This window comes from Emydura macquarii, unplaced genomic scaffold (genome assembly GCF_026122565.2).
Source record: "Emydura macquarii macquarii isolate MOO-44397 ecotype Brisbane River unplaced genomic scaffold, CSIRO-AGI_Emac_v2 contig_561, whole genome shotgun sequence".
NCBI classification, from domain to species: Eukaryota; Metazoa; Chordata; order Testudines; family Chelidae; genus Emydura; species Emydura macquarii.
In genome coordinates, this window is record NW_027130698.1 from 15,569,623 (window position 1) to 15,596,360 (window position 26,738).

The window sequence follows — 26,738 nt, forward strand, 5'->3', positions numbered from 1 at the left end:
CACAGGTAATACTACAGAAGTATATGGTACCCAAAGATGTTAATTCAGAACGAGAAGCTATGCCATCAGGGCAAATGTTCCAGAAGGAACCTCTGCACATTGCAGACATAGCAGCTACTATGCACAACACTTATTCTCATAACTCCCAACAGCTGAATTGTAAATCCCAGTACATTGGTGCTGCTTGGGTTCAATAGCCACAGCATGCCATCTGGAGCTGCATGTGTGCAGCCTGAATTGGGCCTCTGTCGCAAGGTGAAACGACACCAGAATAACTGTGCAAGTTATTTTCTCTGGCTCATCAACTTGGCTCAAGCCACAGTGTTGAGTTCTTACCCTGAATAACCTTTTTTTAAAAAAAATATTGCTTCCCCAAAAGGTGTAGGTGCCAGGCACTAACTCAGATCAATCCAGAGCAGGTGATACCTGTTTGGGTATGATCATAGCAATAGTTTGAGCCTGTATGCATGCAAAAAAACCCTAAAATTTTGATGTCACATGATTTTTTAAAAGAGGAACTGTATTTCAGTAACCAACTCAAATTTCAACCACTAACACTACCCCAAACCCAGAAGGCAAAGACTAGAGGAATTCTGCCACCTCCCAGAAAATTAAACTAGGTGGCAGTGCAGGAAACCAGCTTCAATACTGTAGAAAAAGGAATGATGAGCAAGTTAGGGCACTTGATCCCTGCAAAAACTTATAGCAGTGACTTGCATCTTTTAAATACCCACAGAGAACTTCCACTACAGATAATCTGAGGTAGGAGCTGTGACACATCAAACAAAGTACAAGTGAAATCTGAGAAGTCAGACACTAATAATAAAATTACAGTTTTAGTATATTTTGAACTTTACATTGCCTTTATTATAAAGAGCCTTTTGTTTCCACATCTGGTCTACTGTACTTTATCCCACTGTGCTTTTGGAAAATATGCTGTGGTAACTGACTATGTTAAATGCATTGCTAAAGTCTCACGTGCACAGAGCAATAGTATTCAACGCCTACATGCATTATCCACCTAAGGCCTGAAACATTTTGTTTTGAACATTGACATGTGCGGGCCATTAATAACTTCTCTGATGAAAGAGATAAAATTCTAGGAATTACTACATTGTTTACCAAATGATGAACTGAGATGTTTTCATTTAAATTTAATCAGCTCTTACACAAATGTTCTTTCTGGAATTGAGACATAAGAATAGAATATTTATCACCCTGAATAATCAGCACTCACTGCATGCTACGGGCTAGCTACTAATATGTTCTGTTCATAGAACTCCCATAGATATCAAAAAGCTCTTCCTTTCTGGATTACATTTCCTTTTTGGCAGAGCAGGTGGCTTTCCTCAGCTACGCGGCCCAGCTGTAGTGTTTTAACTTGTGTACAAGATTTGGCAATCGGCACTATGAATATTATAAAAATACATACATAAATTGTAATTTGGTGCAAAGATGAAGATAGAATATGCATCAAGAAACTAATACTACCCACTCTCTTTCTCAAGAAGACAAGTAGTAATGTGTTTTTTTGTTTTGTTTTGTTTTTTAAACAAATTCTATACAGCTAGGTGTATTTTTTGTTGAGCAAAAAAATCCAAATCTATCGTATGTAAATTACACTAATTCTGTTAATAAGATTCCGTGTCTCCTTAAGTAGCTCTTTTCACTGTGCCTGTAATACAAAAGGTCTTATACTAGTGTGCAGTAACTAATGCTTTTATAGCTGAAGCGAAAAACATTAAAATGCTCTGCTTTCCCACTTATATTTGATTTTTAAGATGAATGCAGAAATGCAGATATCCATAATACACATATCCAGATTTACAAACTTGATCACATAATAGCAGCTGAAATAGAAAGATTTTCCCTATTAATCCTTCTCATTTAAAGATAAGCAACTGACTCGCATAAGCATTCTGCAGCAATTATCTATATGCTCTATAGCCTTTGTCATTTGAACAGCCATAGCTTTTTGCATCTTTGTGACTGGTGGGAATAAACATGCAATGGTGTATGTGTGACACGTAAGCATTTTTACTGTTTTTGTCCATTTTGGACACATTCAAAGAATCAGGACAGAGACTTAATTGTTTGGGGAATTAATAACGGGACAGGGAACCTTGCACCTCTTGGTCACCAGTTCAGAACTTTCAGTTACATCTGAGCTGGCCTAGATTATACAATTTGATAACCGATGAAGAATGAGTTGGTGGTCCTAGCTGAGTTCCTATTATGGTGTTGACCACTCTAGAAATATCCAGGACATAGTTTATTGCAGATGAGCATCCATAATGTAAAGTAATCTGAATTAGCCCCTCACTGGCAATCACAAAAGGACTGAACCGATGTGGAGATTGTACCAAAAAATCCATCCTTAGCATATAGTCCTTCCCAACCAGGATTGAGGCAGTGAAGAAGCCTATACTTCCACTATCTGTACTGTGACTCTTTTAAAAATACAGAACTCAGCGTTCAGGGCTGTTACTCTAGCAGTTTTTGTAAGAAAAAAATCCATTCAATTTAAAAAGTAAATTTGAACAACAGTTCAGACACTCTCATGGTTAAAAAATATTGAAGAGTTTAGATGACCGAAATTTAGAATGACCTGCAGAAAATAAGTAATAGATCAAATTATGCCAAGAGTCTCAATTACTAGTGATTGCTAATGGCAGAGGCTGAAGGGACATCTAATCCATGAATATGGATTGATAGTGATTGCAGAATTACAGATTCAATGCATCAATGAAGTCTCAGAATTTGTAAATTATATCCAGATTTTGTTTCAAAGCTGATTTAAGGGAAAAGAAAAAAAAGAAAAAAAAAAAAAAGGAGGAACACATTCAAATGTATTCATTTTCTACCTGAAACAGAACACTGAATGTAAAGGAAAGACAGGAAGAATAGTAACAGGCCAACATGTCTATATCAGGAGATCTTTAAATGATCTGAAAATCAAATAGGAACACTACAAAAAGTATAAACATGGACAAATTGCTAAGGCTGAATAAAAAAAAAAAAATAGCACAAGCATGTAGGGACAAAATCAGAAAGCTGAAATAAAGTGTAGGTTCCCCACTTAACGGGGAAGGAGAGTTAATGACATCAAGATGGCTGAGGCATTTAATGACTATTTTGCTTCAGTCTTCACTAACATCATTAATGGTGACCAGCTGCTCAACAGATTTAATATTAGCAAGAAGGGGGGAAGGAACACAAGTCAAAACAGGGAAAGAACAGGTTAAAGAATGTTTATATAAGTTTGATGTATTCAAGTTGGCAAGGTCTGATGAAATTCATCCTAGGGTACTTAAGAACTAGCTGAAACAATCTCGAAACATTAGCAATTATCTCTGAGAACTCATGGAGGATGGCTGAGGTCCCAGAGGAGTAAAGAAAGGCAAACACAGTACCAATCTTTAAAAATGGGAAAGACAACCCAGGGAATTATACATCAGTCAGCCTAAATGGAAAGACACTGAAACAAATTATTAAACAAGCAACTTGTAAATATCTAGAAGATGAAGAAGCTACTCTCCTTGGGCAGTAACAACGGTTCTTCGAGATATGTTCCCATATGGGTGCTCCACTGCTGATCCGAGAACTTTGGTTACAGTGTCCATTGAGCCCACAGAGGGGCTTCCTGAAGGCCTTTGTCCTATTGAGATAGAATACCAGGACTCTTCAGACATCTAAAGTATGCAGTATGGCCTCCATATGATCTTGGTGAGGCTTAGGGTAAGAGTGGGAAGGTGAACAGACTGATTTATGTGAAACAAGATCACTTTAGGGATGAACCTCAGATGCGGCTTGAGTGTAATCTTATCTGAGAAGAACACTGTGTATGGGGGATGTGCCATCAGAACTGCTATTTCCCCCTAACCAAGGTCATTGCAATCAGAAAGACTGTTTTCATCTATAAGCATGGTAGCGAACAGGTGGCCATAAGTTTGGAGGGGGGGGCCTACTCAACCCTTTCAGCACTAGGTTTAGATCCCACAAAGAGGTAGGAAGTCAAGGTTGAGGGAAGAGGTTTGTTATGCCTTTAAGGAATCTTTTAATGGTCAACTGCAATAGTATTGAGTATCCCTCTACGGATGGTGAAATGCTGTAATAGCTTCTAGGTGGATCCTGAGAGCACTCATGGATTTTTTAAGGGTCAGGGCATATTCCAGTATATGTGGAAGAGTTGCTGACACTGGAGAGATTTGTTGGGATGTGCACCATATCTGGAACCTGGACCATTTCTGCAGGTAAATGTGTCGTGTGGAGGACTTTCTACTGTGCAGTACTCTTGCACATCCTTTGAGCATGAGCTCTCTAGGTGCTGGAACCATGCAGGAGCCATGACTTGAGGTGGAGGATCCCCAGGCTGGGATTCGTGGTAGGTCCCTTGTCCTGAGAGAGAAGGTGCAGAGTGGTCAGAAGGGAGATTGGTGGGCATATGGCAAGCTGCACCAGGTAAGGGTACCAGGTCTGTCTCAGACCCGTGGGAGCAATCAAAATTATATAAAGTTCCATCCCTCTTTATCTTTAGCAGGACATCCAGCAGAAGAGGAAATGGAGGGAAGGTGTAAAGCAGGTCCTTGTCCTATGGAAGGAGGAGAGAATCACCCAGAGAGTGCTGACCAACCCCTGCCATGGAAAAGCACTTCTTGTTCTGGTAACTAGCGAAAAGATCTGTGGACAGTGTTCCCAATCATGTGAACATGTCATGAAGTACTGACGGATGCATCTCCCACTCACGGTCGTGTGGGAATATGCGACTAAGCTTGTCTGCTATCGAGTCTCCAATGGAGTAAAATTTTAAAATTTGGGTAGTTCTATCCCTGAAAGCCTCTGCTACAATGAGGAGACCCCCAATCAGCTGTCCATCCAGGAATGGAGGCAGAGAACTCAAGGGCTTTTCCACAGAAGGGCAGCCTTGGCCCCAGCCTTGGCTGTCAATCTCAGATCTGACTCCAACCTGCAAAAACAGGGCCAACATCCCACAGGACAGACTGTCATACATGGAAGGGGGTTTAGAAATAGTCTTTATTCATGGTTAATCAGAAACTAGAATACTAGTTACTCATTGTATTTGTTCCATGATTCCTTTTACTGATGATCCCCTAAGCATTTTGCAACACACACATTAAACAACATCCCTGCAAAATAACTGATTATCCTATTCTAAACTTCACAGATTAAAAAGTATAAGAGGAAAATGTAATTAATTTCAATCTGTACCATGACTAGTCTTGACATATTTTCTAGTGCTAGAACAATAATCATGGTCCAAAAATGAAAATTCAGTGCCAAGCACTGTCCTATTTTTGTCAAATGGAAGTTACGAACCTTGGCAGGTTTTTGCTGAGTATTGGATTTTTTGCAGCTAAAGAAATAGGTACGTACAGCATTATCTGGCTATAAACTTATTGGTATTTATAGCTATTAGGATTATAGTTGGGTATATCACAAAATAGGAGTTTCCAATGGAGACAGGACAAGAAATTTTGCTTAGGATCTTCAATTACTTCCAATCTGTTTTGGCTCCTCTGCTTCTACAGCAAATAAATAATGTTGCACTTGTAAAAGTATCTTTCATCACGGATTTCAAAGTGGTATTACTATATCCATTTTACAGATGAGGAAACTGAAGGAGAGAGAGGTTTAGAGAAATTTACCCAAAGTTACCCAGTGAATGACAGAACCCAAGAGACCAGATTTATAGGCCACTTCTCTAACCACTACACGACAGTGCCCCCAGCAAAATAAGTTAAACACTGGAATCTAGTTATCATTCAGTGTATGACTTCTTAGTAGATTTGTTATTGCATTTGAAGCCTAATCTAAATTTGAAGACAAAATATTAGCACTAATTAATTTAACTGTGTAATTTATCTACATTATTTCTTCTATACAGAGCTTTTTAAAAAATTAATCGTACACAGACAGTTTGCAAAAGTTGTTCTACATAAGTATAAAACTAATGTGGCAGATTTTACTCAGAAGCCAGTAGGTCTAGCAGACAAGCCAAGGCTCAATAGTCCTTCCACCTTCAACGTCCTGTGATGGGTTTCTTTAGCAGTCAGCAGGGCTAGTGGTCAAGCTTCATTCAGCTGTTCCCCAGTGCCCCAGAGATATCCTGGCAAGCCTGGGAGGGGGCAAAGGGGTGACCTGGAACCTTCATCTCCACCAGTCTCAGCTAACGAACAAGGGGGAGCATCTCAATTGTCTCTTCCTACTGCACCTGACCAGCCTCCGCTGGCCTGCTTTCTAACTCCCTGCTCTCTCTTCAGTTTGGGGCATGACTACAATCCTCTCCCCACTCCAACAGGGAGCCATCCAATCAGTCTCAGCAGCTCACATGCTCAAATAAGTATTCTCCAGCTCTCTTTCCAGTTATTCTCTCTCAGCAGGGAACTTGGGAGGAACAAAAAGGTCAGGCCTTTACCTTCCCAGTTGGGGTTCTTACCCACAATCCAGATCTTTCTCCTGTGGACTGCTCTGTACCCAGAAGCTGCAAATTGGCTTCCTTGCTCTGTCCCCAGAAGCTGCAAACTAGCTTCCTCCCTTCAGACAGCCTCTTTCAATCCTGTTCTCCCCCACATCACCTTCCCCACCCGCCACCTGACTGTCAGAATCCCCCTTTGAGCAGACCCTCCATTTGATGCATGCACCACAGCTGCTGAGAGGCGGGGCCCTCTTGGCCCAATACTGCTCCTTCATTCCCTTAGTCTCTGTACGGGGTCTTTAAATCACATTACAACTAGCTCAGAGCTCAAAATATTCCCCAACATAACCGTGGGCCACATATTTCTCTGCCTGCAATAAAAAAAAAAAAAAAAAAAGGTAGACTCTGATTCTGGGTGTTGCTGATCTAAAGTAAAGGAGTTTGAGTATTTCTAAGCATAAGCCAAAGGATGGGAGTGGAAAGGGGTACTGGTCTCTCCAACTCAAAATTTCAGGAAACCTATTTTTTTTGCTTGTGCACCCATGGAATGTACCATGAAAGGACTAGAACTGTTCTTCTGCTGCAACCCCCTCTTCTACCATCACCCCTGGAGGCTGGCTACACCCACGCCAATATATCAGTTTGCGACAAGGAGAAAGATCAGAGTGTATGCACAATCTCCACTAGCTCTCCTTGCGCCACCAAAACTCTAAAACATTTTTTTAAAATAACTGATGTTATCAACATGAAAGGTATGATTACACAGTTATTGGACACTGAAAGGTCTGCACATGTATTATCACCAACTGGTAATGCAGCATTAAATTCAACTCTTAGAGATTTTGGATGAACATCCAGTTTTCAGAATTAGCAAATGGGCAGGACAGTGGGGCTGGCAGGTTGAAGGAGGGTGCCAAAGGTCAACTGCTTCCTCCTCCCCTCCACCTCTCCTTACTGCACACGCTGGAATGGACTCTTGAAAACCAAAACAGAATACCAAAACATAGCTGCTCTTCTAACTGTTGTCTCTTCTCTACAGAAAAGCAGCAACATTGACCACAGCAAACATTTTTCATACTAAAATATATCAACTACTTATACAAAGACACAAGATATATAAACTACCAACTACTCAAACAAAGACAGAAAACATTTAGTTGTCATGAAGACATAATCTGACAAGAGATAAAAGGGGATTAAGATGTAATCAACATTCTTGCTAACTGCCCAGTAGAATGTCTCTCTTACTATATAAATGTAACTATTTATTAGCAGACTAAGACGACTTCCTCCAATGGCCATTCTACTACACCCAGTGTGCTATCCTTGCTAAATCCAACAAGTGAGCAAAGAAGCACAGCTGCAATCTTGGATGAGGATTATATAATACTTACTTAAAGCAATTAGAAATATAATTTTCTCCTTTCTTTATATGATGTAAATTATACAAGACAAGTTGGGACGCACCTTTGGAGTGTTTTCCTGAAGACCTCTTGGGTAACGACTCTTCAATGGAATGTACTGATGTATGCAGTGCATTTTCCAAACTGTTACTGACACTGTTTATTGGGGTCTCAGATCTTGAAGTGACCTGGGAAAAACCATAATAAATAAATATGAGGTAACTCTAGAACATTCCATTTTCCTCCACTAAATTAATAGTGATTCAAAACGAGTTAAGAGCCATCAAGAGCACTACTACTCTCTTTTAAAACAGTTATACATATTTTAATATATTTTACAAGTAACGATTTGGTGGAGGAGCTTTTTAGTCAGCCATTTGTAGATATAGATTACCCTTCATAATCCACACAGTATAGCTACTCAGCAGTTTAAAAAAGAATGGTACTTTATGCAACGGTCTATTGTAAACAAATTTACAAAGACTGTTCTCTTTTTTTTGTTAACTTCTAATAGCAAATCTGGAACTTGTTTCTATGTCAGGTAAATGGTGACCACTGTATGTTGTGTCAGGTATCTTAAATATTACTGCAACAGAATATCAACCAACTTCACCTCTCAGAGAAAAACTGTGTAAGAAAATGACTCAGTTGGCTTTGCAATTTGGGAGCTTGCCATTAAGATCTGAAGACTATATTTTGATGAAAAATTACTCACTGTGAAAGAGAAAAGCTTGAATAAGTAGGTTGCATCACAAAACCAGCTTTATAGCCTAATATGTACCTTTTAAGATGCACTTCGCATAAGGAACATATTTTCATGATGACTAAACAGCTAGAAAAACAAACATAAATCATATGAAAAACAGAACATTTAAACTACTTTCGTTACTGTCCACAACATTCACATTGTGCTACAATGCAGAAAAACACCTATTGTCAGTATTATAATGTGAAAAACCTGTCACGTAAGGCAAGTCAATTAGCCTCTCACATTTTTTAAGAAATGAGAAGCAGATATGGAGAATGGTCACATTAGCAGAAAAGCCTCAGATCTGAAAGGTAAAAAAAGTGTGTGTTTAAAGAGGTTATTAATACCAACAAAAGTATTCATATATTAACAAATGCATTCCTTGAAATTCAACTGCCACATTTTGAATTAACAAGAAATACCAGTCTGTAGGATCCTAATTTAACATAGGTTCTGTCCTTTCACAAATCACAAGACAAGAAAATGTAAACTCAGTGTAACAAAAAGAAACTAGTCATTCATAATAACGAACATCAGAGTTTACAATTTCCGGTAAGGTTCAATTATACAGTGATTCCAGGCAGGACCGTGAGGAGGAAAGCAATTTTTTAAAAACATCTCATCCACCCTACCAGTAGCTTAGTATATTGTGACTAACTGGATTCCATGTTTTAGATTTAGCATAATTTCTCTGTGTTTTTGTAGAATTATCCTTTTGTGAGCTTCATAAGACCTTGGCCTTCATGCGACACAGACACAGTGAAATGAATTTAAAAATTTGCACTCAAAACTAATTTGTTCAAACTATCACAGTTTATATCTGTGCTAGAGAAGTCGACCTGCTTTAAAAAAACACTACAAGCGCTCCAAAAAGGGAGACAGATTATAGGAGAAAATCTAGAGAGAAGCTGGAACAGAAATGACTACAACTTCTATCTTCCTCTTCAACCTCACTAGACTGCTTTTACTTTTTTCATTCAGCCATTTACTTGGATGCCTACAGCCAAGCATGTAGGTTTCTTACACCAATGAGAACAATTGTAAGACAGTGAAACATAAAACTTTCAGATTAAAAGCCTGGCAATGACACCCTTAGCTCAATCACACATACACACAAATCCAAGTACCCAAACTAAATTTTTTCAAAGGCTTGCTCAAACAGCTAATCACACACTGTTCCCTGAAGCTCATTAAACTCACACCCTAGCGGACTACCGGAGAGAGAAGTTCCAGAGGGCTGGGCAGTGGAAAGTCTAACCCAAGAAACAGACTGATGTTTTCCCAAGTAAGAATTGCTGTCACCCATTTTTGGTTATATGCAAAATCTTAATTCTTCCCAGGAAAACTTTTATAAGTCCTTTTGTTATTTTTGGTTTAAAAAAAAAAAATGTAGCCCATATGTCGACCAGCTGAACTCACATGTTATCTGACTCACTCTCACATTGAAGTACAGTAAATTCAAACTGGCGTACAACCACCACACCCTGATCAGTTCCAAATGGAGCATTTTAGTTAGGGAGCTAAAGGTGTTATGGTCAGGCTCAATACTGTATGACTGTTTAAAAGTCTTCAAGTAGATTTTAAATAATGTTTTTCCACTGACTTCCATATCCTTTGATGTTGCATATCCTTGAAGTTTAGATAGGGAAATTTTTAATGAAAAATGTTTTGTAATGTAAGGATATTTTCAGATCAGCCAGCTATTTTAACATTAAAGAATAAGTGATATTTGATTGGACCATGAACACTGCATTATCCTATGATTGAATGAACTGGGAAACCTGAAGTCCTAGAAAAAAAAAAGATAATAAAACTAATAAAAGTTGATAAGAAAAATATCAACATTTATACACAATTATGTTTTTACAGCTACACTGTTTACAGAAAAACAAATTTGTTACTAAATATAAAATGTCATGAGTGCTCCCAAATTTAAATTTTTAAATAAAAATGTGTGTCCACACATGCAGAAGTCTAGAAGGTAGACATACATCTGTCCAGATCTGTGTTTTATTTTTTCCTTTCTTACATGCTTAGATGTTGATTTGAATTATTGTTTGATTTATTAGCATAATGATTTTATTTGGTGCTATTTAATCCCACTCTGCAAAAGATAGTACTCTAGAACCACAGAGAGCTTTCAGCACACACTTCTGAAAAGAAAGAGAAACTCAGACTCAGTAATGGCTGGGACTCTCAGAGTTTGATGATGGATGCGGATGGATGCTGTTAGAATCTGGATTAAAAAGTCTACAATTCCCTCTATACAGGGTCAACCCTAAAAGGCTGGTTTCACCATATCTGAAAGGTCACATGGGACTCAGTTTAGAGTAAATGTCTTGAAGTGCAGAAATTTTGTTTTATTGTTAAAACCTACTTTCGAGAAGAATGATGGATAGCAATGTGGACTTTGCTTTAAAAATCCATTATGCAGAGACATGCAACAGATAATGAGAATGCTATTAAGTCAGGAGGACGTTTTCTGTGAAGGTGAAATGTAATTCCAGCTTTCTAAACAAAGAAATAAAAATCTGTGTTTTATGGGAATGCCCAACAACTGGAAGCAGGCAAATTGATGTTTGGAACTTTTAGATCCTCCCTCTTCGGACTCTTGGTGTAGTATTTCTGCCAAGAGCCTTCCCTGTTCTCAGGAACTGTCTTACCAACTTGTTTTCTCAGAGTTTTAAAAACAACTTTAACAGTAGACAAGTTAGCATTTAGAGGGATTTCACACACAGGTCGATTCAGACTATTCTCTGTCACTAGCCCCCTCCATCCCCATCCCCCCCAAAAAGACAGACATTTTGCAGATGCTAAAACAGATTCAGAAAATGTTTGTGTCTTAGGCAGTACAGCATCTGGCCATGTTTATTCTTAAACATACAAGGCCAGATTTTTCAATGAAACTGTTTTGTGCTGCTCCACTAGCATAGCCAGTCCAGGGAGGATCAGCAAATGCAACAACGATCCTTCAATGACATACAGCCTACACAATCAACACTCAATTTCTGAAGTGACTTACTGAGCTACAGCAAAACTGTGCAGAAATTATATATTTTATATATAATCATTCATTAAGTACAAACCATGTGAACGGCGTTACAGTTGACAAATTTAAAATAGCAAGAAAATTCAGAGTTCAAGTTCTTAACTCCCGGTTCCTATGTATTACAGTGCACGAAGTTCAGTCTGGAAATACTGACAATCACTATTGTAGCTGTACAAAAGGTAACAAGAATTACCAGTCTAACATTTTATCACTAATGCATGAACAGCTCAAGTAAGTATAGGAAGTGGTAAATCTTTGAAGCCAGCTTTACTAACTGTTAGGTGGACTACCCAGTGAGGATGTATAACAGTCGATTCACTACACCAAGTCCTTTCATGAGAATAGCAAGGTTCATAAATAGAAAATTTAACTTGGTAAACAGTAATTATCTGTTCCCTTTCAGAATAAGTAACCAGCACACAAAAAAGTAAGATGGTTTAATAGTGAAAACTATTTGCTGCCTGGACTGAATTAAAGCCAATGCTATTTAATGGGTAACATGACTACTTATACTCTCCAAGTTCATGAAAAGATTACATAGGTGGTTTTTTGAGACTAACTTGTTCTCAAGAAACTTCATGTGAGATGTTTTCTCATTAATATTCTATGCAAAATAAATACTGATTTCCTTGCCTATTCAGTCTTAAATATTCAGACATATATTAGACTAAAACATACCAAGTGAAAACTGGATAATAGAACTCAGCACTGAGTGGCATCTCATGGCTTCAGGCTCATGAGCTGCATGAATGAATACAATAACTTTCTATTTATTGTTGAGGGAAAAATCCACACAATGTTGCAGATATTAAAAATAACTAAGGATTGGGGAGATGGGAATCCTAGGGAGGGATTTTTCACTCCATAAATTACACTGTCTGATAGCTTCCTCCAACAATTAAAGGTTTTTTGTTTTTTTAATTTCCACACCTCTCAGTTTTGGAACCACATATTGAGAATATTTAACAACTTTGTTCAATCTTTTATAAAGTCTTGGGAAAATTTAAATAGTAGCCCTGTCAATCTCCAATTAGCATGAGTTAAATTCTGTGGGATCATTCAGATACTGCAGTACTGTTTCAGAACACTCACTAAATCAAAAGACCTTACAGCAGAAGAAGAGAGAATCTTTCTCAATCTCCAGTCTTTTCTAGGTTTTTAGGTACATAATTGCTTTTGAAAATTGTACCCAGGATGGTTTATGCTTCCAAGTAATTTAAAAAACAAACATACAAACAAACCATTGTTCTCAATGTTACTCACATCAATTTCCTAACTGGCAATAGGAGACTAGATCACCATGCTAAGTTTGATCCATGAAGCATAAAAACCAGGAGCTAGGCTCCAGGACGCTTTCTGAGGCCCCAGTTCTGCCAACTTTTGCATATTTGAGTAACCTTATGCATGCCAGTAGTCCAAATGAAGTGAAAGGGACTATTTACAGGTGTGTCTGAAAGATTGGAGCATTACTGATCTCAGCTTATGTCTACACATGCCGTCAAATTCGGCGGCAGTCAACGGGAGATACGCAAGCTATCTAGAGCAGCTTGTGCATCTCCCGTCAACTTCCTAACTAAACTACTTACCGCGGTGTCTTTATTTCACTGCGCCAATGGGAAATGCACTCCCTTCGACGCAGCATTACCCCACCTGGCGGAGGTGGCTTAATAGCGTCAATTTCCGGGTCAGTTGAGTGGGTCTCCACTTCTGCTCAGTTAATCCGGATAAATCAATCTGACAGCGGCGAATTTGCTGCCGTCAGTCTAGACATAGCCTTAGAAACAGATCTTCCTCTTTAAAATCCATGATCCAACAAAGCATTTAAGCATATGAGAAATCCCACTGATTTAAATAAGACCTTTGCTGGATTGGGGCTTAAATGCCTCAGAAAGTGGAATGTCTATACTGGGAATCTGCCCATGTCCAATAATCAATGGCCAGTACTGTGCAGGGACAACTGGTGAAAATCATGGCTTTCCTTGCCTACACTTGGGTATGCACTGGTGTAGCTTCACTGGAGGCCGGCCATCAATAGCTAAATTACCGATGTAGACAAGTCAAATTCCAGATATACAACTTTGGACTAAACCCTCAAGAGAGTCACTCTCTCCTCTTTCAGTTTCTTAAATGCAGAAAGATTTAAGGGTGAGCTGCAAAGGATTTTTTAGCGTATGGCTTGTCCCTTCCTTTGATTCTTTATGATGTATAAATAAAGTCTGAAAGCCTCTCACCCCTGCTTTTTTAAGTGTTTCTGATTTTTTTTTTTTTTTTTTATTTTAAATCTTAGACTGTCTGAATTAGGGATTCTGGCCACCAAAGTAGAGGCACTTGTGCAACTCTCTAGTATAGACATGGAAAGCTGTGATTTGCTCTGCAGGAGTATATCCTGGTTTCAATCAGAGTAAGCTCTACTAGTGAAAATCACAGCTTGCCCCATTTAACTAGGGGCTCATACCACTGCAGCTATGCAGATAGCTATTCACTGATGGCCGGAATGGGGGCAATCCCCAATGTGGCCCAGGGCTTAGAAATACCATGAATATCAAGTCTAGTCATCCCTGCTGTCGCTGGTCAACCTCCTGTATATCTCAGAGCAGATCATGATGATTTGGTGGTCTCTTGTCACCTTAAACTCTATGACTCTGCATATATTTTAGGCTGATGCCCCTTAATTAAAGGGGTGGTGAATGCTGACTCTAATAAAGATTTCTTTTGTCCAGAACCTTTTGCTAAAATTCCAGAATGCACACCAAAACCTGAGTTTCTGCTGCAAAACAAACAAAACTATATTTCCTTAAAAAGCTTTCAGCTTTTTTTTAAAATACATCATTAAACAGTAATAGGACACAACACAAGACCAGAAGTTCCACAGCTTTCATGCAATCGTGAATGACAGTATTTATGGGGTGGGGCAAAATAAAAATGGCAAATACCGTTGCTCTGTTCCCTCCACTTACAGAACTGTCACTAATCTTTGATACATAATGCTGTTTTGAGCAGTTAAATTAGTTACCTACTGCATAAAAGTCAGATCTCTTCAAATTTATAAACCATTCATAAGGATTCAGGCCTTTTCTAGATTTTCCATTTGAGCGCAGAAGAAAAGTTGACGCAATTGTAGGCTGTAGATCACTTCCAAAGTCTGGTAGTACAATTTTTATTTTAAATAGTAGAGCAGTCAACAGAAGATAGTTTAGTACTAACAGTGACTTGGGCACGTATCAGCATTATTTGATAGGCAGGTCTCGGTCTTGAACTACACAGTATTTTAATGTATGATTTGAGATTAAATGTACATAGATTTCTCTTTATAATCTTGATAGGGCTTTTGTTTATACAATTAAAAATAAAGAAAGAAAAGAACTCTCCTGTAGCAAGAGGCAGACTCACCATCTATATACAATTAGAGCATATACATATACAATTTTAACTGCAGCTAGTCAAGATAAGATTCATATTTACAAAGAAAGCAACAAAATGCATTGACACTTGAATTCGGTATCATGCATCTCCATCTTCTTGATCCACTTGAAAATATTCAAGGCTTCTAGGATAGGGCTTTTCATCTGTTTTTCTCTAAATCTTTAGACCATGTCTAAACAATTCCCAGCCAGCATCAGCGGCAGTAGTAGCCAAAGCATAAACAAGGCTCCTGCAGCCAGACCTGATTTTATCACCATTTTAGTTAAACTTATTGGAAAAAAAAAAAAAGTTTAATCAATACTGTGGTTAAAAAATGATTGAGGCCTTTTCTATGCTAAGGCTCCACCTGTGCTAGCACCATTTCAGCTAAACAGGTGACAGTACTGGTTGATATTTTTATTTTTTTTAAAAGACCAAAACATCATACGCATGTTTTACAGGAAAAATGTGCTGTAGACTTTCTTCTCCAATATAAAAGGAAAGACAGATCAAATATGAGGCTTATACACCAAGAACGTCCATTTAAAATATACAAAGAACTGCCCAGGACAGTGAGCTAATGACAATGCCCTGCAAACTTAGGTGGGAGACGCAGGCTTATTTCCCAGTGTCTTGCTCTGAAGCTGGGAGTGCTCAGTCTATGCAGCAGAAGACATTTTACCCAGACCCATTGCACCTAACTGTGACCACAGATAATTTCCCTCTGGCATCACAAATATGGTAGACTGCTTTTAAATCTTGATAATTTTATTGCCTGGTGTATATTTAGGGCTACTGCACTGAGGATGGTAGTATACGATGGAAGATCCCTTACTGATACATTCTAAAGATAAGTCTACAATTCAAAATTAAGCCAACCTTAGTTACATTGACATATAGCCACCGCAGTAGTTGAATCGGTTTTACCCATCCACATCATGCTCCTTGTTCGGCAGCGCATGTCCTCGCCAGGAGTGCTTGCACCGATTTAACTGTAAGTGTGGGGCATTTGGGGATGGTTTCTGAAAGGCAGCAATGGTCAATGTAAGCAACGCAGTGTCTACACGGACACCATGTCAACCTAACTACATCGACTTATGCATTATACCTCTCACAAAGATGGTGTTAAGGCCAAGTCTACACTACCACTTATATGGGCAAAACTTATGTCACTCAGGAGGTATGGAAAAAACCACACACTTGAGCAGCATAAGTTTTGCCAGCAGTGGCAGTGTGCACAGTGCTATGTTGGAGGGAGACGCTCTCCCACTGACATAACTAACTGCTGCTTATTGAGGTGGTTTTATTATGTTGACTGGAGAGCTCTCTCCCTTTGGCATAGAACAGTTACACAAGCAATCTGACAGCAGTGCAGCTGCATCGGGACAGCTGAGCCGCCATAAGCTCACTAGTGGAGACATGGCCTACATCAATGTAGTGAGCAAGTTCCATTGGTGGGAGCTACATTTTAGTGTAGATGCTCACAAAGTTAGGTTGACATAAGCTGCCCTACGTCAGCCTAATTCTGTAGTGTAGAGCAGGCCCTAGGCATCAAAATGGTGTTATGCTTCCTTTGCAGCTGACAACTCGCAGCAGCACATTCAGGAGCTGAAAAGGGAAGTGAAGAAAAGGCAAGCCTTGTATTGGTTGAAGTGCAAACCAGGCAGAGACTGGACTTCTAGTTTGCCTTTTCACTGGTATAATTCATAGGTTCTCCAGTCTCTGATTAATAACTCTCAAATTAAGGATAGCTGATCAAGAAAATCCATATTTTAAAACACTTAATATAGGCTTAAATAATGCTGTTAGATAGTAACAATATTCACATATAAGAAAGGAAAAGAGGGGATGGGAAAAGCCAGACCATGTTTAAAAGTGAAATTTTGTAGTATATCATTGCTAGTATATCATTGACTCTGCAGCTCTTCAATTAAAATGTTACTCCTAGGCAACTGGTCTGATTACTATTAGATCCTTTTTAGTTATTTATGAAGGATTTAAAATGGCATACTGTGCAGTACTTAAATTAAAAAGTGTCCGTGATTTCAAACACTGTTTGTTGGATATGCATAGTTGTAGGACTGTTGAGATAAAAGATTAGATTTTTAGTAGTTACCCAAAAGCTAAGTAGGTTGGCAGTTTACTGCTCCACATACTCTATACAAAACTCATGCAAGATACATATATGGAAACATGGGTTTGGACAAGACCAACACCATCGTTTTTGCTGCCTTCTATATATCTTATAACTTACATTCAGGCAAAGCTATTCTCAATTCATCCTGCTCTCTTCCTCCCTTTTATCAATATGAAACACTTCAAAGGAAAAAAAAAATCAAAAACTTCTCTTCCAAATTACATATATAGCTAATTTTGACAGCTAAATTATATCACTGAAAATAATCTACAATAGAAATATTAACAGCCCTTAGCTATACTCATGGGAATAGCATCTCTATAATTAACACCTCTTGTTTTCAGGAAAAAAAAACCAAATTGTCAAAATGGCAAAAAACCCCTGCAACTCACTAACAGAGGAGACAACTTCAAAGGAAAACTTATTATTAGATGTATTGGAGTAGTAACTAGAGGCTCCAATCAGGATCAGAGCCCACTGTGCTAGGTGCTGTGCAAACACACAGAAAGAGACAGGCCCTGTCCCAAATATCCAGCTAAAGAATCACAGCATCTCAGTTTATGCAATTCAAACCATACAGTTAAAAACAGATTCTTAACACAGTGGTTAAAAACGTCAAAACAAAACTGCTGTTCAACACCTTTGAAGTTGCACACTGGCATGTTGTTTGCTAGCTTTGCTTTTCTATGCCTGTTTTACACATGGTTTGATCACTGATTTAACTAAAATAGAGACTAGTTCAGTTAAAACAGTGCAGTCTCCTGCAGTATACACATTTATTTTAGATGAAGAGTATCCTATTTCAATTCTGCTCAAGTTGTAATTGATAATTAGAAATTAGTACAAACACAGGACTTGAATACAATGGTGTCATGGCTGAAGCAAAATCATCATAGTGTGCATTAAAAAAGTGGGGGGAGGGAAGTAAAGTCAACATCATTATGAATTTGGTGAAAGTTTTTGACTCTTTCTATTCAGTTTCTCGTTATGGGATATTCAGTCCAATTTCTAAATAAGCTTGATTTTAAATGCCTAAATTAGTTTATCATGTTAACATTCATTACACTATTGCGCAACATCCAGTTAATTAAAATGAACATACTACTACTGCTGCTACTGAGACTATTTTACCCCATTCAAGCCCTTCCTGTGCAGTTATTAAAAAAACTTCCTTGTTCAAGCTATTGTTTTTTCCTCACAAAAATGGTTAAGCAGCCTTGGACTAGCATTAGTAAATTATGATAGTCCAACTAGGGACTCTCAACATTCCAACCTGGAAACTCAGCACCTACATGTAATCCATATTAACAGTGTCCCCATGAGTGGTTTAGGCCAGACAGGTTTGTGTGTGACATTGCTTCAAAGCCACGAGAACTGCTCCTTTAGCTCATGTAGTAGAGGCTCAACTTTTAGAGCATTTTAGAGCATTTGAATGCAGGTCCATCAATGATGACCCACTCAGTTATCATTACAAATGGAAAAGGACTATGGAGAAAGTTATGGCTGACATCATCCCATCTGGGCTATCACCCACTTCTTGTCTTGAAGTCCATTGCTGGGTCATGTGATAAGGGAACAGCAACACTTCAATTTCTAGTCTAAACAGGTATTAACATAGTAAATGACTGAACAAGCCATAATTTCTCATGATAGATAGGAGACTAAAAAATTCTGTTTAAAATCAGAGTTACTCAATAGTGCTAACAATCCAATTACCACCCGTCTCTTGCAAGGCTGGCATAAAACCAAAAAGCTCCTAAATATAATCATCATCTTTGGACAACTATGCCTCTTGTGGGACTCAAGTTCAGCTTGCAAAGAAAAATATTTTTATTTTCAAAACCTGATCCCATAAGAGGATTACCAATTTGAGTTATTGTTTCCTCAAAAATATTCTCAGGTTCTTCAGTCAGCTGCAGCAACACAATATAAAAACAAAACTATTCTTCATGCACCTGAAATTGAGATCTTATCACCAAAACCAGATCCAGCAGTAAATATAGAAACCAACATAAGCATCTTATTTCCAAAGTTTTACATGAGCCTATGGAATAATATGACTGAAAGATATCATATGCTACATTCTTGGAACAAAGACATTGATATAGAAATTGGAGGCTGACTGGCCTAGAGCCCTTGCTACCATTCAGAAGATATCAATTTGCAACAGAATCACACAACAGAATGACAGTATCATATTACTCACTTATTGTGTTATTTCCTTGCAACTGCAAATAAAACATGGCCAGAACTACTACCTAAGGCTCTGATTGTGCAGCTGACTCCACACTGCCAGATCCTGCACCTGCACAGAGCTCCCATGATATCAATGAGTGTTCCCCAACATGGGGAAGTTGCAGGACTGATGTCCAAAATGTTACTCACCTGAGTGAGCCTTATTTTGCTATTTGTTGGAATGCCCCATTTGATAGTATTTCTTGGTCCTAGTTCAAAATCATTTATATAAAGTGACAGATAGAGGAGAAAAAGTTATTGAAATAGATCACCCACAACCCTTCACTCCCCCACCAGTGGGAGTAAAAATGGTCAATCTGTTTTCATCTATAGCAAAAGAAGTATATCCTAAATCAGTGGATATCTAAAGCAAAACTTGTTCGACACCCAGACTCGAACTAATTAATTAGATCAATTTTGTTATGCTTATTTACTCTCTCAGAGAACACCACAATTTTTATACAACATGGTTCACTTATTCAGACCCTCAACCCTAGTGACTAGACTGGATCAGCAATCAACAGAATCAAAACTGTCCAACATCAGATCTACCTCACACTAGACATGCAATCTCCTTCCAGATGTAAACATATATATAACATGGAACCCTGTATATGATGAGTTTGCCATTTCATGGATATTATCCCTTTCTTCCTGATCCTTACAAAATATGTGCACACTTCACTGATCGTAAATTGTAATTACTTCAGCAGTGACAACTACACATTTTTTTCCTTCCCAGATGCATCTTGCTTGGTTGGGGAAACAACAGTAACACAATGACACAAAAGTCACTCAAATACTTATGACAGCCATGATGTTATATTTATGCTGGAAGAACCATTCATTATAAATGCATTTTCACAGGTTTATAACACCTTCCAAATTTTCTCCTTTGGCCTCAGGTTTCTCATGCTTGTTCAATAGCCCAGGAAGGATTGGGGAGGTAGAGGGAGCTTTTAGTTTGTTTTTCCAGTTTTAGTAAAATTTAGTAAAATTTTAGTAAAAAGTGACCCCTTTTGAATTATCTGAGCATGAAAAAAATAAAGATGGTTTTCATGTATTAATATATTTTTCAGACACTGCTGCTCTTGGATAATTCAAATGTTTTCATTTTTAAAATTCAAATTTGAACTATATAGATTCCTAATGGTTAAAACATTAAAAAAAGATACAAATGAATGAAAATGGCAGTCATTGCATGTGTGTTTTCCCTCTCAATACAAAGTATGCACAGAGTGCACTTATCTAGCTATGTGTTCAAAGGTTTATATACATAATTGCACAGAACCTGTGCTATTTATTTTGATGCCAGAACATGCACTCAGTATTGCTCTTAATTTTTCATAATATAAAAAGCAAGGAATTTAAACAAAAAATACAAAGGCAACGTAATGGTTAGATTTTATATGCACAAAAAAATAAAATGTCAAACTTGTTTCAATTTGGCTTGACAACCACAGCTCAGTACTTGTCTACATGGATACAATCAGGAAAATTAACCCAAATTAACTAAACGTGTGAATCTAAAGTGAATTAGTTAAACTGCATTAAACCCATGTGAACACTCTCATTCACAATTAAAGTGGCCTTAATCCAGTTAATCTTAATTTGTGATTTCACAAAAAGCTTCCAAGTTATGCACATCCTCTTCATCTTAACTTTTAAAAACCTTTTAAAAATTCTTGAGTGCTGCCAACATTCTGGCTCAGTTTTGTGACTATGATGAGGTTTTACATTTTTCTCCTTCTTGATGAAACTTTTTACAATTTACCATTTTTCTTTTTCAAGTCACAGATACTTCAGATAAGTAATTAGGCTATTTAAACTATACACTGTAATGACAGCATGGAAATCTAGGGTAGTTCAACTGCACCTTGTGACAAGGGAAGTCTCAGTGTTTAAGATGAGCCTAGAGAAATTTGTGCTCAGAGTTTAGCTAACATCAAATACCAACCCAGCAAAGCTCGTGCTCTGGCAAAGAAGTCCAAGTGATGGGGAAGGGCTGGCACTGGGCAGAAGTAGTCTTTATTGCACTCTGAGGGCTAGGGGCCCGATTCAGTTTATCTTCTCCTGGCACCTGCGCTGACTTTTCTGCATGATGTTGTGTCTGTGATGCAAACGCCATCAAGTCACATCATGACAACATCACAACATCCAAGCCTGCAATGTTTGGATTTAATTGTGCACAATTAAACACGGTTGGATTGAGCAAGATGCATTGTTTTTCCATGCTCTTTGTCCAACTACAGATTTAAGCCAACTTCTTGTTCTGAAAAATATTAAGTAGCTACCAGCATCTGAACAGCTCAGCAGCCTGCTCTTAAAAACAAATCTGAATTTGTCACAAATAGATTTTCTTTACTGTAGATATTTTCATTGTCTTTTGAAGCAAAGTGATACTCATTTTTTTGTACTCTCTTAATAAAGAGAATTTTGTTACAATGTAAACTATCAGTGTTCTTCAATACCATCTGCAGGATTCCCAGTTTAAAATGCACTGCCCACCCCCAAAGGTTATTGTTATTCTGAATATAGTGGGCAAGTGACTACCCAGAAAGTAAGTTGTATTGCTATTAGGAAGAATGGCAGAATGGATTCTCCAGCCATCTTGGAATGACTTAAGCAGTACTGGACTCTCTCAGCAAAATAAAACTTGCATACTATTAAAGAAGACCAAAAGGGTATGCTCCGAGAAACATTCATGTCTTTATTCCTTGAGCACGTTCACTTACTCCTGATCCTATTTCTACAGAACTTTTGTATGCTGTAAATTCTACTTTTAACCACCAAAGTGAGGGGAAGAATGGAACTGAGGTGTGTATATTTGTTCTATTCCTTATTTTGATTTGATGTCATGCTTCTTCTGCAGAATAGAAACCGTTAAGATTAAGTATTTGTATAGAGGCTCCTCCTGCAGTTAATTTCATCTTTACAGCCTGTACTGAAGTATTTTTCCATTTATACTTCATTCACAACTAAAAATTAAATTTAACAAAAAAGTAAGCCTATAATCTCTGCTTATTGGCTCCATATGTTTTGGGACAATGAAACAAAATGTTGAGAAAAAAGCATCCAAATGTCCACAGCCAAGGATAAAAAACTCCAAACAGTTTTAAATTTAAGCAGCAGTATCCAAAGGAATGTATAACTAGAAAGAAACTTGTGTTGAAGGAGAACACCTCCAACACGTACCTTCCCATCTCTGGCAGAGATCCAACTCCCATTGAATTCAATAGTTTTATCAGTCCCTTAAGCAGCCACTTTAAGTACAATTCCGATATAATTGTGTTCAGCCTTCAGATAGATTCTAGGCCATCTATCCTAATGGGTATGGTTAAATGGGACCCAGACACACTAATTTCAATGCCACCAGACAAACATTTCTAACACACCTAATCTTCCATCCCTACCCCCTCCAGAGAAGTACATGTTCTCCAGTCCATAACCCTGGTAGACAGATGCTTACTCCCACTTCCAGATAGATTTTTCATGTTTCACCCTCTTGAGTCCTCTGCCACCCAAAAAGTGAGGCAATCCAGTCAATCCAAGCCCATCCCTGTTGATCTGCTTGTGACTCACTGATCAATGTCTCCCCTTCTGATTGTATGGCATGGATCCCAAGAATCCTAGATCAATCCTTGCCCATCCTATCTACGAGGCAATTGATTTTTGCTGGTTCCTTAGGTTGTCACTTATCACTAGAATGTTTAAGTGGTAGAAAGGAAAAAAGATATGTCTATGTTGCTCAAGCCTCTAAGAATAGTTTGAGATATTACCCAAACCCTGAAAGGAGAAGTGAGAGACTGCAATACCCACCTTATGGCAGCCAGGGTAGGTTGCCATGGCGTTTAGAGTGGGGATGCTGGGATTCTTGCTGGTGCTGGCCATGATGTTTTGTATCTGGGTAAGCTCTTGCCTCAGCACCTGCTTTTGGTGGAAGCTAAAGGCAGGGTGGTTGGATGCCATAGTGAAGAGCAACAGAAATTCATCCCCAGTGCGGCCCTCATTGAGCTGCAGTCCATAGTTGTTGATGACAGAATCAATGTGGGTAAGTGTGCGGAAGAGAACTCCAGCTGCTTCTCGGTGTGCAGACCCCAACAAGGCAAGGGACACCAGCAGTTTGCTACGTACCACCTCGTCCGTCAAGTTAGTGAGGCTACCCAAGTCAGCAGGGTTGTTGGCCTTGATTTCAGAGTCTCGTAGGGAGTGATAGTCCTTGCGGGCCAAGTCCTCTAGGCAGGCACCCAGAAAGCGTAGTTCAAGTGGGATGCACAGGTCTAGGAGGCCACAGAGAAATTCCACTCGCTGTGGAGAGGGCAGCTCTGAGAACCAGCGGTACACACTGTCCCTCTGCAGTCGTGGGCACCGTTTCTCTACCATGTTGCTACTGCTACCACCACCACCACCAATGCTCGTACCCTGTGACAGGGGAGATATACACTGGGGAGTGGAGGAAAGTGCCCAAACAAAAAGGGGGGAGAGGGGGAACTACAGTGGGACCTGGAGAGGTAAGTGCCCTGATTTAAGAAGGGAGCACTCTAAGAGCAATACACACTGGGCCCCAAGCAGTAAAAATCCAGGGAAATCAGGGAGCTCACATTCGGGGTGGGGATAGACTGGGCCCCTGAGAGTGTGTGTGAAAAGACATGCAGGGAGAGGGGAGGGAGAGGGTCAGCGATGGGGGAAGATGAGGGGACACGGAGATACCCTGGAGGGGAGATTAGTGATGGGGATGATGTGAGGACACACAAGGTGCTTGGGGGGAGTTAGTGATGGGTGGGGAAGAGGGGACTACAATGGGTTAGTGATGGGGGGAGGACCCTGGGGAGGGGGTTAGCAATGGAGGGGATATGGGGACACGCAGGACCCTGTGTGGGGATTACCGATGGGTGAGGGGGATGCGGGGACACACAAGGACCCAGGGTGGAGGGGGTTAAGGACCCTAGGGGGGATTATTTATGGGGAGGGAAGCAGGGACCCTGGAGATTAGCGATGAAGAGGACGGGGGGGGGGGGTGTTATCGTTGGGGGGGAGGATGCGGGAGGGGCGCGGGGTCAGTGATGGAAAGAAGGAGCCGGGGGGGGGGGTGTACCGTTGGGGGGATGCGGGGCCAGGCAGGGGCGCGGGGTGGGGGGGTCAGTGATGGAGACGAGTCCGGGGGGGGGGTACCGTTCGGGGGGGATGCGGGGACACGCAAGGGCTCTGGCAGGGTGGCGGGACACGCCGAGACCGAAGGCGGCGCCGGGGGGGGTGAGGGCCGGGACCCCGGGGGGGCTGAGCCGTCGGCGGGGCGCAGGCCCGAGGCGATGAGGGAGAGGGGCAGGCCGGGGGTGCCGGTCCAGGCCCCCGGCTCTCAGCGGGCGGAGGGCAGCGCCGCGTGCCGGCCCCGGGCGGCTCGGCAGAACCAAGCCTCCGGGCCGCTGGTTCCCCTCACGGGCCGGCGCCTTCCCTCCGCTTCAGCCCGGCGCGCTCCATCCGCCGCCCCCCCTCCGCGAGCCTGGTCCTCCGGCTGGGCCCCGCGCTCGGGCTCGCCGCCTCCCGCTGGCTCTCCGCGGCTGCACGAGCGCCGGCCGGCCGCCCCCGCCGGCTCCAACCGCCGCCGGAGCAGCCCGAGCCGCCGCCACCACCGCGACAAATAATCCCCGCCGGCGGCAGCGAGCGGAGCGGAGCGGAGGCACACGGCACGAGAGTGAATAGCCGGCGGAGGGATCCCAATTCCCAAATAATCCCCGATCGGGAGGAGGTGGAGGGGTGGCCGGAACTCACTCCCCCCCCTTCTGAGTCCCGCCCCATTCAGATGCCCCGCCCTCTTTCCCCACCTCCGCCCCCTGACTGGCCGAGTCGGCCTGACCGCACCTGGCGACGGGGCCAGCCCGCTCGGAAAGCCGGTTTGTCAATCATGCGCCGTAGCCCCGCCCTCCGCTAGATGATTGGCCAAGCGCGCACAGGGGGCGGGCGCATGATGTACAGTGGATACATCCCGCGGGGCGGGGCGGCCACGTGCGGCTGGCCTGGGGCAGGACGGGTTGATCCTGGCCTGGAGCTGGTGGCTATGAGGGCTGTCTTGGTAATGCAGGGGCAGATTGCCCTATAGTGGGCTATGGCTCCTGCTGTACAGCTTCCACCGGAATGACACCTCCGTCTCCTGCTTTCCTTGCTGAGTTTAGGCCGCTCTGATTTTCTCCCTTCCTTTTAGACAGCATCTTCCTGATATTTCTTTATCTCCTGAACACGGTCTGCCGCAGGGAATGGGGAAGTCAATTCTCTGGGTTTCCCATGCCTCCTGTCTCCTCTTTTTTCCACCATCTGCCACCCAGCAGGGTGGAAAAGAGTGCAGTTCTGTGTGATTATGGGGCGCCCTTTCTTTGTGGCCCCCTCCCTGCTTCATTTGGTGTAGGTAGCAAGGGCTGAAGAACTGTGCACAAAGGTCCAAGCGTGTGCGGATCAGGAGGGATCAGAAAGATTTGTCTGGCAGGAGCACATAAGTAAAAATAAAGCTACCACCACCAATGTTAACCTTGACAACATCTTGACCAGATCAACCAGCTCTCCATGGTCAAGGGAGTTTTGGCATTTGATTCTGGTTTGTCTTTAAATACCATGTGAAAACACAACTGATAGCGAAGCCCTTGTATATTGATAATTTATTTCCTCTTTCCCCCATAGACAACTTCACTCTAAACTGAGATTCCCTGTGAGGGTGACTTAAACGTGTACATTACAGATTTTGAAACCATTTGAGATTTCAGTGCTGGAGTGGATTTACTTATTGGTTTCATGGACAACATGCAGCAGCCAGTAAAGGCAAATGGTATCTTCTTTGAGCTTATCTAGTTCTTAAGATAAGCATAGTATTAGCACTTCACAAATACTAAACGAGGCTAAGTCTCGTTCTTCACTATAAACAGTTTTATTATATCTTGAGTTCCCCACGTGTGAGTTCCGTGGTATGCGTGCATCAAACCATACAAAAGCACCTTCCTCTTACACAGGCTGATAAAATAAGGCTATGTCTACGCTACAGCCTTTTGGCATAACTTGCGTCACTCAGGGGTGTGAATAAACCCTGAGTGACATAAGTTACACCGACATAGGCGCTCGTGTGCACAGCGTTATGTTGGTGGGAGAGCTTCCCTGCCAGCATAGCTTCTGCTGCTCACAGAGGTGGTTTTATTACGCCATCAGGAGAGCTCTCACCTATTGGCATAGAGTGCCTTCATCAGACGCTCTGTATCGGTAGAGCAGCGCTGCTGCAGTGCTGTACATATAGACATGGTCTAAGAGTTCAACAGGCTGATTCCTTTGGGTAATGGTGTATTGGACAT

The 26,738-nt window shown here is 40.7% G+C and overlaps 1 protein-coding gene across 1 annotated transcript in view; it reads right to left on the reverse strand.

Annotated features, from left to right (window-relative positions):
• The window catches only part of ZCCHC14 (zinc finger CCHC-type containing 14), a 71,153-nt gene extending 46,785 nt beyond the window's left edge, over positions 1-24,368 (reverse strand). Inside the window, exons 1-2 of the mRNA XM_067540215.1 lie at positions 23,230-24,368; positions 7,904-8,027 (exon numbers count right to left, since the gene is read on the reverse strand). Coding sequence (XP_067396316.1) covers positions 7,904-8,027; positions 23,230-23,793 — 688 coding nt within the window. The 5' untranslated portion in view covers positions 23,794-24,368. The remainder of the gene's footprint in view (positions 1-7,903; positions 8,028-23,229) is intronic.
• Positions 24,369-26,738: the final 2,370 nt, after the last annotated feature.